Source organism: Corvus kubaryi, unplaced genomic scaffold, assembly GCF_017639235.1.
Source record: "Corvus kubaryi isolate FWS band 111438036 unplaced genomic scaffold, C.kubaryi_AGA036_p1.0 37103, whole genome shotgun sequence".
In the NCBI taxonomy this organism is placed as follows: domain Eukaryota; kingdom Metazoa; phylum Chordata; class Aves; order Passeriformes; family Corvidae; genus Corvus; species Corvus kubaryi.
In genome coordinates this window covers 281,837-294,529 of record NW_024581029.1, presented here as the reverse complement: position 1 = coordinate 294,529, position 12,693 = coordinate 281,837, and the positions used below count along the sequence as shown (strand labels likewise).

General features: G+C 44.3%; 1 protein-coding gene across 6 annotated transcripts in view; it reads right to left on the bottom strand.

Annotated features, from left to right (window-relative positions):
- The window catches only part of RTN4 (reticulon 4), a 40,833-nt gene that overhangs the window by 4,472 nt on the left and 23,668 nt on the right, over nt 1–12,693 (bottom strand). For 4 of the 6 annotated variants that reach the window (XM_042021058.1, XM_042021059.1, XM_042021060.1 and 1 more), the window contains 2 exons: nt 5,451–5,658; nt 3,502–3,640 (listed from right to left, as the gene is read on the bottom strand). In XM_042021058.1, the coding sequence (XP_041876992.1) occupies nt 3,502–3,640; nt 5,451–5,658 (347 nt within the window). Of the gene's footprint in view, nt 1–3,501; nt 3,641–5,450; nt 5,659–8,878; nt 8,976–12,443 lie in introns of those variants that run through there. The other 2 variants (XM_042021062.1, XM_042021063.1) reach the window with 2 other exon arrangements.

The window sequence follows — 12,693 nt, the reverse complement described above, 5'->3', positions numbered from 1 at the left end:
CACAAAGTTAACCCCTGGAGAGGCTGCACCATTCCCAGCAGCTGCATTCCCACTGAAGGATTCTGGCAGGCTTCTCAAGGAAAATAAAGCAGATTTTACTGAACTCCCTCATGATTGATTCAAACCCTGGCCTAGTTCTGCCCTGCAGAACTCACCTCCAGGTGAGCCTGGAGCTGACCTCTTTGCACCAGGCATTTTAACGGAGCAAACACTCCGATGTGGGTGCAGCACGCCCCCAGAGGGACAAAAGGCACCAGCTTGCACTGGGCAAAGAGCCCCTGGAGTGTGTGATGGTTCACAATGGTTCTCTTGCATCCCAACAGCTTTCCATGACCTGCTCCACATGGACACAACTCCTGAAGCTCAGCACCCCCAGCCAGCTCAGCAGCCAGCAACACTGCTGATGATTCTGCCCAGGGCAGAATATGTGAGTTTACGTAAGCACAGGGGTAACAAGACAAATCAATCCCAAAGTCCAACAATTATCAGAACTCTCCCATTTAGTGAGCATTAAATTTATGGTTCAAGAAAGAGCAAAATCCAGGAGTTCACACTTGACCACACAAGCTTTTCTCCACCCAAAGTCTGTCCAGAGCAGCGTCAGGGTAGAACCATAAACTGCTGCATGTGCAGGTTTTAATCCCCTTTACTTGCTAGCGCTGAGTGGGAGAAGGACCCTGATCCCACAACTTCTCTCCCTGCACCCTTCTGACACTTCAGCTCTCCCAGGATTATCCATCCTGGAATCCATCTCAATCCCACATTTACCTACTGGTCCCTATTTTCTTTTTCTTATAAATGATGCAAACCCAGACACGCTCAGAAACACAAAAAGGCTTGCCTGAAACACACCTAAGAGACCTTTACAAACACAAAAACCTTCCCTGAAACATCTCTAAATAAAGCTCTAAGACAAGAAAAATAAGCAGAAGGCAGCCCAGGCTCCACCTCCTTCCAGAGCTGATACTGCCCCTCCCATCCACTTGGGGTGAGGGGAAGCTCAGGAGCCAAGCTTGGCCTGACCCCTCCAAGGACATGTACGACAGCCAGTGAAAGCCCTGTGTGGATGATGGACTGAACCCAGTTTTGCCAGCCAAAATGGGCAAATCCAGAACAGCCCCTGCACCCCTTCTCTACTATAGAATACTCAGAATACAGCACAGAGCTCTGTTCCTCAAAGCCTCAGCTGAGCAAGTGCAAGAGCAGCCATGCCAAGTGCCAGCACAGCCTTCACCAGGACAAAATGCAGCTTCTCCTGGGGCTCTGGCAAGGGCTCGTCTGGAATTACTCCTCAAGAGCTGTGAGGAATTTCTCCTTGTGCTGCATAAATATTTAGAGTCCATTTTAAGACTTCCCTGACTGAAGCATTGTTTAATAAAGAAGAAAAGAAATCTTAACAAGACAGATTTTACAGTCAGAACTATTACACACAATAAACTGACCTGCAGACATTTTCTACATTAGAGCTCTGTAACTTGAATTATACACAAACATGTGGTTTCCTATAGTGAAGATGTTTAAACTACACAAGCCAAGGTATTTTTATTTTTTAAACCAGGGCCATTATATTACATAAGACCCCGGAATCCCAATGTTCTCCTCAAGCACAAACTCTTCAAAATCAGTAACTTGTGCTGGTAAACTGTCCTGACATTCACTGGTTCCTGATAAAGGGCTGTTTCCAACTACCATAAATTAGACTAATTAACCTACATAAAACATTTTAAATGTCAGAAGGAGAGAGGGGAAATGAATTAGTTCAGCTGAATAAACACATCTTTCCTATGGACTGTAGTATTTTAAGTGATTACAGTGCCTTGAAGACATTCTGGCTGGAATTAATTCTGCTTCTAACATAATTCCTCCAGAAGGCCTTGTTTTTAGACCAGTGTTTAGTGGAACAGCAGTTGGCTGCTCACTGCAATGGGTTGGGATCTCTACACAAACTGTGAGAAGTCTCCTAACTCAGACCAAGGCACAGATCACGAAGGGTTTAATCAGAAGCACAAGCGACCTTGTGATTCTGAGTTTTTCTGTGCTGTTGATAATCAGATCCAAACAGGACTTAAGCAGCAGCACTATTGATCATGTCTCAAAAAACAACCAGAGAAGGAATGCACAACCAGCTCCTAAAAAGCCTTTTCCTGCAGAGCCCTTTAGGAGCAGGGAAATTATTGTACAACCCCCAGGCCAATACTCCATCTCCTCTCTCCCTCCTGAGAAAAGAGATCTGTCCTGGGAGCAGCAGAGCCCCCTTATAGCTCCCGCCCCTCCTGCTGCCAGAGGGAACTGCCTCACTGCAGGAGCCAGCAGGGCATCAGGTGCAGCTTTGCTGGCACAAACTTTGTTTAACTTGGAGCATAATGAGAAACTGGATCTACAAACTCTGGGTAAGATCCCGAGATCTGCCTGCAGATTTCTATTGCACAAATACAACAAGGACTTGGACAGCCTTCCTGGTTTTCCCCACATTTCACAAGGAACCCCTCCCCCAACTCCACAACAACTCAAAGGACTTTATAAAGCACTAAGTAAGGGGATTTACTGCAGCATAAATGCAAGTTTTTTTTCAAGAAGATTAAGCAAACTGAAAAAGAAGTGGACAACACACTGTACTAGGTAAAGAAAGAACCAGTTTCAAAAACAAAGAAAGGCAGTTAGAGCTTGAAAGGAGAGAATATAATTCTCCCAGAACAAAACTGAAGCATTTTCAGCCAATTCTTTTATTCTGGAGGGTTTTTTTGGTGTGATTTGTTGTTTTCTTTCTTTTTTGGTTACACTTTGTTTAATTTATTACTATTCTTCACAGTCAGTTGTGCTCTGCCACCCTCAATAAATCCCATTAAATTCTACATGGATGTACTCAAGCTGTTACACAGCACTGCTCACACTGGGTAGAGTAATTTGCAAACCCCATTTCAGTAATTCCCATCACTAAAAGCAGCAGCTTTCACTCCCAAACCCAGGGGCTGGAACAAGTGTCCACCTTCCCAGTAACACACGGGCATTGCTCAGCCCCCACTCTTCCAGCAGAAGTGGAACAAGAACTCCTGTTTGAGACAGGGAGCTGTGCACTAACCACAAACAGAAAACCAACTCCAAACCAGGCTGGGGCAATGCAGCCCAGAGCCAGGTTTTCCAGAGGGACACACACATCAGCGACACACCCCCAACGCCCAAGACTGGAGCATGGCTTGTTTTTTCAGAAGATTCCTGCTGTGAGAGGCACTAGCGAGGAGCTGGAACAGGGAACTGCAGGCAGCCACAGCTTATTTCTGCTTTCCATTCGTTCTCCTGCTCTGCCCAGGTGCAGATCAAGCTATCCTTTACAGCTACCCCTATCACTGCAGGCAGCACTCAATAGCCAGCCCTGTGCCAAACACTTCCACCAACAAACTACACCTCGTTATTTACTTAACCAGAGCCACTGTTCATTCTGCAAGGAGCAGCAGGCTTTGCTAAGCTGGGTCAGCAGCAATGTCCTCCCAGAGGCAAGCTCACCTTGAGGGAATCCACCAGGTCATCGACGAGGAAGAGGCGCCGCAGCTCCCGGACGGTGCCGTTCACGTGGCCCAGCACGACGTTGCTGTACTTCTGGATGAGCTCCTCCGACACGGCTACATCGGAGTCCAGGTAAGCCCTGCAGGAGAGAAGCCTCACTGTAACAGCGCTGCAAACAGAGCTGTGGGTTAGATACAGTATCACTAGAACCTCCTTTCTGCGTTCTAGAGAAACAAACTTCACAGTGCGAGGAATGCTGAAAGGACAGAACAGAACTAACTTCAGGTATTCTTTGTGAACCGTTTTTTTCTCACTGCTACTTACTCAGTCACCTGCACCAGGCAGAAAAGGTGGGCAGCCTAAGACAAGGAAAAAAAAAAATCCTACAAAAGCAATATATCCATTTCTGCCCCTGGAAGGCCCTTGTGGAGTTACCATTAAGCTGTAACACACTATGGCACAAGAAAATGGGCTAAATTCCTCATTTGCTAGAAAAAATTCTTACAGCTAGTGAGAGCAGTTCTTTTACATAAAGATATAAGCCCCTATCTGGTTATGTGTTCTTTCCACTCCACTGTCACTTTTATCTGTAAGTGTAGTGGCTATGGCAATTAGGAGTCTTTAAACAAAGTATAAATTAATTTTCTAATGTGCATGCTGGAGGCAGAAGGAGCAATGCAATCATTTTACAGTCGTTAAACTTTGCTTAGGGGGATTCTGCTTTGGGGTGATTTTGTTTGGGCTTTTTTAATAAGAAAATGACATACATGGGAGCGTTGTGCAATTTAAGGCAAAGCTAAACATGACCTTGTGGCAAGTCCAAGACAAATGAAAATACTTCAAATGGTGAATGCAGCAATTGGCCATTTCAGGGCTGCATTCTGCCATCCACCCTTGGCTTCCATCTGCTCACCCTTCCCAGCTCATCCACAGAATACTCAGTACCTGCATCTAAAATCCAATTGTTCTCATGAGATTTTTCAAGTAAAAACACCCTTCTTGTAGCTAAGCTATACAGAAAAAAGTAAGCAACCAGGTATGCTGGGCAAGAATGTCTGGAAACTGCTCAAGAATATCAGTATTTTCAGAAATAAACTGTAGAAAGAGCACAGGTAGAACAAGTTCTGCTTGTTCCTGCTAAGAAAAAACTTGAAATTGTTGTTTGGATAATGAGAAGCAAACGAGATTTCAACTGGGAATATTCACCCTGACGAGGGGGTGTTTTCTCCACAGAGTTTTGTCCCACAGACTGGCTTCCACTGGAAAAGGAGCCACTGCACGTGGTCTGGGAGGAATGGAGGGAAACCTACGGAAACACTTTGCTTTGCCTTACAAAAGATGGGAAGAAGGGAATACCACAAAATTAGTAAGAGGGCTGTAGACAGAGGGGCAAAAAGGACTTTCTGAAGGCTGCAAGGAGAGACTGAGCCACTTCACTCATTAATAAAAGGGAACAGGAAGGCTGGGCAGAGTGGGACAGGGCTGGCAGGGAAACAGGAAACACACACTCCTACAAGTCCTCCAACACAGATTAATAAAGTTTTGTTTCTCTTAAGAGGCAGATCTGCAGCAGTGGGTACCTGCATCCTGTCACTGACAGGGCAGCCTTGCAAGTGGGGAGCACAGCTACACTGCTGCACACCAAACCACACGTTTTAAGAACATCCTTAAAAGTTCCAAAAGATAGAAGTAGTCCCTTGTCATGGTTTAAACCCTGCTACATTTATTCTGATTTTTCCATCCCTTGTACCAAGCCCTCAGTCCATTTTCTGTATTTATTGTATGACTCCTGAGAAAATCTGAAAGCGGGGAACACATTTTTCAGTGCAGAGTCTTGTTACATTATTATGCAACATCTTCCAGCACGTGTCACCCACTGCTTCTGGCAGCATCAACACTGCTGCTCTCCAAAACTACACACTTTTGCTCGATTAAAAGAAAAATCTCACCTGAAGGGGTGGCCCTCATCAGACTTCTGGATTGCCTGGATAACTCCCTTGTATATCCTAAAGCTGATGGTGACAGAGAGCAGGGCCAGGGCAATGTAGGCTGTGACGCTCACGATGCTGAACACTGTTAATGAGAGCAGCAGGAACAAGCTGGCTCCAAACACCACCCCGGTCTTCTTAATGTCTCGCCAGTAAAGGAGGTCAACAACTACAATTTAAAAGAGGTAAGAAATTAGAACAAGACACCTTTTACAGCCATATGAAGACAGTAAAATTTCATTATTCACTCGACTGCTGAGAGTCACCAAGAGTGGAACTTGCGAACCCCCGCCAAACCAGAGCTGAAATCACAACTAGAAATAGGTTATTTAGTACTGGCACTGCTCTGGACTTCAGATTATTGGAATTACTGCTATTAGGACTACCTCAGATGCAACTGTTCAAATTTTAAACCAATGCTGCCCTTAAAGCAATGTCAGAATGCATCTCTTCAGCTACTGTGCTCTGTTCTGCACCAGAATCACAGCCCTTTGTGCTTCATTTCCTCTCATTGTCGGGCATTTTGTGGAGGTCACTCCCTGGAGAGATTGATTCCAATTCCCCTGTTAGGACAGATGACAAGACACCAGCAGATCTCCAAACCATTGTATCTTTCCAAGCCTGGTAGAGGCAAAGGCACTGCTCAAAGACTCATTAACAGGTCATTTTGTTTTCTTTTGATGAAAGCATTCCCATGGGAGTTTATAATGTTGATTATGGGTGACAGACTGAGCCATCAAGAGGGAATACACTCCCTGAAATGTCAATCCAGGCTAAATCTACTGTGCTCCAATGCAGAAGACTTCATTTGCAAACCCCGTTTAGTTTTCCTTAAGTGACCCTCATTAGAGAACACAGTATTATGCCATTTTTAGCATCACTGTTCAGAGCAAACTACACCCTTACACAAGGCGTAGGTAATGGCCTGACACACTCATTGCAGAGCAGCAATAACCTACTAGATACAGAGCTCAAGATGAATTACAGAAACATTATTACTGTTGCACTGCACACTTAGTAATCCTGCCTCATCCTAAACATCAGCAAAATTGACTGCAAAACAGTGTACCACAACTTAGAACAGAGTCTTTGTCTGGATGACTATAAAACCATTTAAAAGTAGAATTTGTCTATTATTTCTTGCAGGATGAACACACAGTCATGCACCAACATTCAACACTTGGTAACCTCTGCAGGGCAAAGTCTGTGAAACCCTTTTGTAGGTACAATATGCCAAAGCCCCTGGGGCTGGGGTGTGTTTTTCCAGACTTTCAAGAGCTGAAATCCTTTCCAGTTATTCCCACAAGGAAACTGTACTGCATAGCAGGAAAATGAAAACCACAGTCAGAAACTTAAAACGTACCATAATGCAAAGTATCTTACCCCGATATTTAATTCACATTTCAGCAGAAGTTTCCTGCAGCCTCACAGACAGAGCCAGGTTACAGCTGCACCAACACCTTCAAATTATCACAGACCAGAAGTGCTGTGGAAGGAACAGCCTGACCGCTCCAGCACTATCCATCCCGCTCCTTTCTTCCAGCCTGGCTGCCTGTGCTGTGCCAAAACCATCCCAGAAAGCCAGGAGCCAGCCAGATCAGGGCCTGGAGCTGCCACCATGTGACTGCACAAACATATGGGGGCAGAGATAGAGCGGCATCGCCCGGAGGCGACGCTCCTGCTCTCCCCAGCATCTCCAATCCAAACTCCTCCTCCCACTGCAGCCCAGGCCCCAAGCAATACAACTTTTCCTTAGCATTTGTAAAAATCAAACAAACAAAATCAAGTCATTGTAGATCTCCTTTTGTGTGGGTTGCGATCCCAAAATCTAACTTTTTCTTTGGGTTCTTTCTTTGCTTCCAGACACAAAAGTGTCTCTACACACCCTGCATTAAGCATCAACAAAACCATGAGATTGACCTAAGAATCCTTGTAACCAGTAAACCTAAACTGAGCTCCAAGGAGCCTCAACACCTGGGTGAGATCTTCACAACCAGTCTTGCCAAAACCAGTTGATAGATTTTGTGCTCTTAAATCATGTAAGGCATCTTTGAAAAAAAAAAAAAAAAACAACCAAACAAAAAAAACCCCAAAAAACCCCAAACTCATTTATTTTGGAGCATTTGCTGCAAGCACTGAAACTGTGTTTATTTTTAAATGTTGCAATTTGAGCATCCATGCACTCGAATTTGGTGCTGCCCCTGTATCAGGTGTCACATTCAGTACGAGCCCTGCTCCTCTCTGCCTGCAGACAGCATTATTTCTGTAAATGAGCTGCTCCCTCCTCTCTGCACAGCTTTAAAGCTGTGGGTTCTTCCCGCTCCATAGGAAATCACTTATCCCATGCATTAATGCATTATACCAGTTATGGGAAATGTAAAGAGAGTAATTCATCTGTATGACAGTTCCAGAATGCCAGAAACAAAGGTACGTTGCTGGAATTAAAGCACACGGCCAAAAGCTAAATGGCCTTTAGCGACCCATCAAGTCTTTTGTTCTCGGTAATCAGTAAGAAAAATCCTCACGCCAGGAGCTCCTGGGTCAGAGTTAAGCTGCACATAAAACATTTTTCCTCATTCCATCTTCACTCCTTTCGGAGAACGAGCAAACAAGTTCCGGCTTAATGGCATATGGATCTGGTTTCATCCTAAATTCCTCAAAGGAAATTCGGTGTTTAAGTCACTGAAAAACTGCTTTGTAATTTTGCAATCCAAGAAAGCACATGATACCACTGATTTGTATTCTCCCATTGATCAGAAGGAGGTTATTTTCATTTATTTCAAAAGGAAAAGATTGAAAGCATTACTAGAAGCAGCTTTCTGGCTTTAATTTACACACGAGATATTCACAGCAGATTAAAAATAAAACCAGAAAAACAAAAACCCCAAACCAATTCTCAGCAACAGCCCCACAATGTCTTTCCTTATGAAAACGGTTCTGAGCTGCATTCTATACAATATGAAGTCTAATAAAATAAATAATATTAATGCACGTCTTGCAGGCCTATTCTAAAACAAGAACAGCTGCCTACATTTGGTAAGCACGAACTGTCACTTGGCACGTCTAAAAATAGTCCCGTACCATCCGTGCCTTACATGCACAACTCATCCAGTTACATTTTGCTTTTAAAGCAAGTGCTGCGATAGCTTTGGCACTGTATTTCTTAAAGTCTTTTCCTTTCAGATATTTAACTTAAAACTGAGCAAGTCATACCGGGTTTTGATGACAAAAACAAGCGGTCTGATACACTTAACCTGATAATCCTTTTTTAAAAAACTCTGAACCAAGAAATTGTCTTTTTTTTTTCTTTTGAAAGAGAAGTTAAAAGCGAGACCTACGAGCGAGTTGAGCTCACGTGTACCAGAGAAAACCAGGAAAAAGGGACTAACCCATTTTGGCATCCATCTTGAGCGTGCTGCAAGCACCCAGCCCTGGCACGGCTCGCTCCCGGCGCTTTCCACTTCCTGCGAGGGCACTCGGAGGTCGGAGCTACGCAACCTCCGCCCGCTGCCATCCCAAATCCAGCGGCAGCCGCCCCGCCAATGGCTGCGTGCGCGCTAAATCCTTGGAATGCAGCTGCGGAGCCACGGGCTCCCTGCACAATGAACAACTCCCCTCTATCCAGTATTTACAGCCCAACAAACGCCGGGCTTCAGCGCCGAAGAAAGGCTGTTTGTGTCAAAGGGGAGGGGAGAGGGGGGAAGAAACACTGTGTGATTTACGGGCGTTGTTACACTGGAACCTTTCTGTAACGTGAAAGGTAGGCACGGATCCTTTATATTCTCCTAGTAACAGTGTGGAGGCACAGGGAGGAGCCTTTTCTGGATCAATTTAGCGTTGTGCCAATAGAGAAATGGGACAGCAGTGCTGAGAACGGGCAGCTTTCAGCACGGCTGGGGCGCAGCGTCCCATCTGTCACCGAGCAGGAAAAGCTGCTGGGGACAAAATCCACAACCACAAATTGCTCTGCATTTCTGCTCAGAGAGGCCTTTTCCACTTACACGTAAAAAACTTCATATTTACACAGGATGTGTAAATATGCGATCTTCAGGGCTTCTACTGATCTCTGTGCAGAGAATCCAAGTGCTGACCCTGCAGCTCCACTGGAGTGGGGCCGGGACACAGCCCAACCTCCAGGAGAAGCCATCAACCATCCAGTGGTTGGTGTGTCAAGCACCAGCACCACCACAGACTGGGCTCTGGCATTTTCAAGGCTTCCTACATCAAGATGATTATTCAAAATCCTGGTTGACATCCTAACAGGAGCAGAGACAAGGCCACAAAATTGCAGCCTCCATTTACGCTCATCAGCCACACGGGAAGCCAGTTCGGTCCTTGACTGTCTCCCTACAAGCCAGGAACAACCACCAGCCCCAGGCTGGAGAAGCTGGGTGGTGCCAGCAGGGCTGCAGGTGGTGCCAAGCACGTGGGACTGCCACCAACAGAGCTGTCCCTGTCCCAGGGACAGGCATCCCCGCGGAGCAGCACGTCCAGCGGGACAGGCGGCTCCAAATGGGTGCCAGAGGGCACAAAACAAGGCTGCACCACGCACAGGCTTGGCACATCTGCACCACAACCCACAGCAAGAAAAGTGATACAGATTTCACAAGTACATGTTAAAACAACAACATGACCAACACTAACAGATTCCAAAAAAAAAAAAAAGAAAAAAAATCCCAAATACTAATAAGCCAAAACCAACGTTTTTCTTTCATTTCTACTTGGCCAGATGCTCGTGCATGTGTGCACAATGTACCAACTGGGAAAACCATTCCAAAGCCCCAAATATTCAAGATAAAGGTTGCCTGTGCAGTCTTTGCCATCAGTTAACTAAGTTGAACCAAAATTCAGAGGGATTTTCTGCTCATTAATTAGAAAAGAATCCTGGGATAACCTGGAAGTATAGCTGTGCTGTTCATCTATCAATATTCAGCCATTAAAACCTGACAATTAATTAAAATTATTAAAAATTAAATTAAAAAATGTTACAGTTTAGTATCAATTACTACATAGGGCCTATCTTTAAAAGCATTAAAATTTAAAATCATTCTACCCCCCCAGGGTAGACCTCTTTCATCCCATCTAGATGATCAATACCACAGGTATTAATCAATGCCACAAGTTGCACCACTTGCATTGTGCTTGTTCCCCAACTACAACACATATACCAAATCTAAATTTAAGACTATATTCATTAGCATGTAGTGTTTCAGCTGCAAAATCCAACTATGAACCACCATACTTTCTGCTCTTCTCTTGTTTTAGATTTATTTTTTTTTAAGTCATTTTTTAGCATGGAAAGAAGCATGTTGCAATATTTGCTTCTATATTTATTTTGGGGCTTGATGAATAGTGCAATCAGTCCCTGAACTTTACCCATCATTTTCCATGCCACTGGAGCCTGACCTAAGGAAGGAAGAACGTGAAACACGGCGTCTTCGTCTTGTTCTAAACAAAAAACCAACACTAAACCAGGCTTGAACAGCAGCTGCAAAAGGAGAGGAACCAGGGTCTTCTGCTTCCCCGAAAACCTTCATTTCTGCTTCCATTTTCTTTTAGACCTGATCTCTGCTCAGAATGGGCAATTCGGGGGTTTTAAACCCAAACAGACTCCATTATTCTCAAGGCCTCAAATTCCAGGGTGGGAAAAGTGCTTTCAGATCAGCACCACCCCTGCTTGGCTGGCTGTAAAAGAAACCTGCAAATTGGGCCTGAGCACAAAAAGGGAACCTGCCTTTCGATTTTTACCAAAAGCTTCTGACCTCACCCCTTACTTTTTTTTTTTTTCTTTTTTTTCCCCCTTTCCTTTCTTTCTTCCCCAAGAATTTCAGGCCTGAGGTACAAAGCCTTGAACATTTAAATTACTTACACATCAATAACATATTACTAAACACCACATAATATTTTTTCCTAATATTTTACAGCCCTTTAATGAAAGATTAAACTTTAAGAACCTGATTTTGCAGGGGCAAAGTGTTTTCACCTGCAGGGCTTTTTTTGCTATATATTCAGGTTCTGATAAAGCATTCTATGGATTTCAGACAGCTGGCAATTTTGTACAAGTGGAAAAAGATAAAAAACCCCGGATTTTAAACAATAATTCCCTAAAGAAGATGAAAACTTCACAAGCACCAAGCACGATAGGGCCCTTTAAAATATATTCAAGTATCCAGAGATGATGAAATTTTTTTAAAGCTTGTCCTGTTGATAAAGTATGAAGATTATGTATTCAAATAAGGCTTAAACTCTAACACACTGAGCACTAATGTAATGATCCACGGAGATTTACACTGGAGATCTCCCATTGGTGCTTACAGGAACAAAGGTCAGCACCACACTAATTTAAGGTTAGCTACTTATTTACCTAAAACAATTTGTTATTATGGCTGTAAATATTGAAAAATCAGACACAGTTTTACCTAGAATTCGACAGAATTATGAACAATACAAAGCAAATAGGATTAAGGGTATATTTCAAACAGATTTTTAGAGAAAATCCCCCCACCCTGCTGTAGCCTGCATGCAATTTCTCCTCTTAAAAATATTAGAGCATGACCTGCAGACTATGTGGGGCTTTTCAGTTAATGGTTAGTGCTGTTAGATTGTTAATAATCTCGAAATTTCCAAAGACCACGGACTAAATTTGGACTATGCCAGTATTTGTGCCACGCATACCAAAACAAGCCCTTCATTAATATGCTCTGTAGGACTGGAAAAGATCTGCAGTGTCACACGAGCTGTTTCACCTACATAAATTATTTATTCTTCTGTATTGCTCATATTTACCCATTTTAACCTGCAGCTTTTATAATTCTGCATGCAGCACGAAGAGACCCCGCACCTTCGGCTACACTTCACAATCAGATTAATACAAGCTACAGACACCATTTGCTGAAAACAACCCGCGGCATCTTTAAGGAATAAAATAAGGAAAAAAGGTGAAAGAATAAATACCCTTATCCTTCCAACTGCTCGGCTGACTGTCCATCTCTCCAGCTGCGATTATCAATTATGCATTCCAAGAGGGGAGAGCTGCGGGAGAAGCGCCCTGCAGCCCAGGGAGGGAACCATGGGCTTCCCCGGGCTCCGCAGTGGTGCTGCACTGGTGCTGCAGGAGCGGGTCAGCTGACGGGGTGTGGAGCTGACGCAGTGCTGGCACCGCACGGCCCCGCTGCGCCCGGCGCAGCCCGGAGCGCCGGCACGG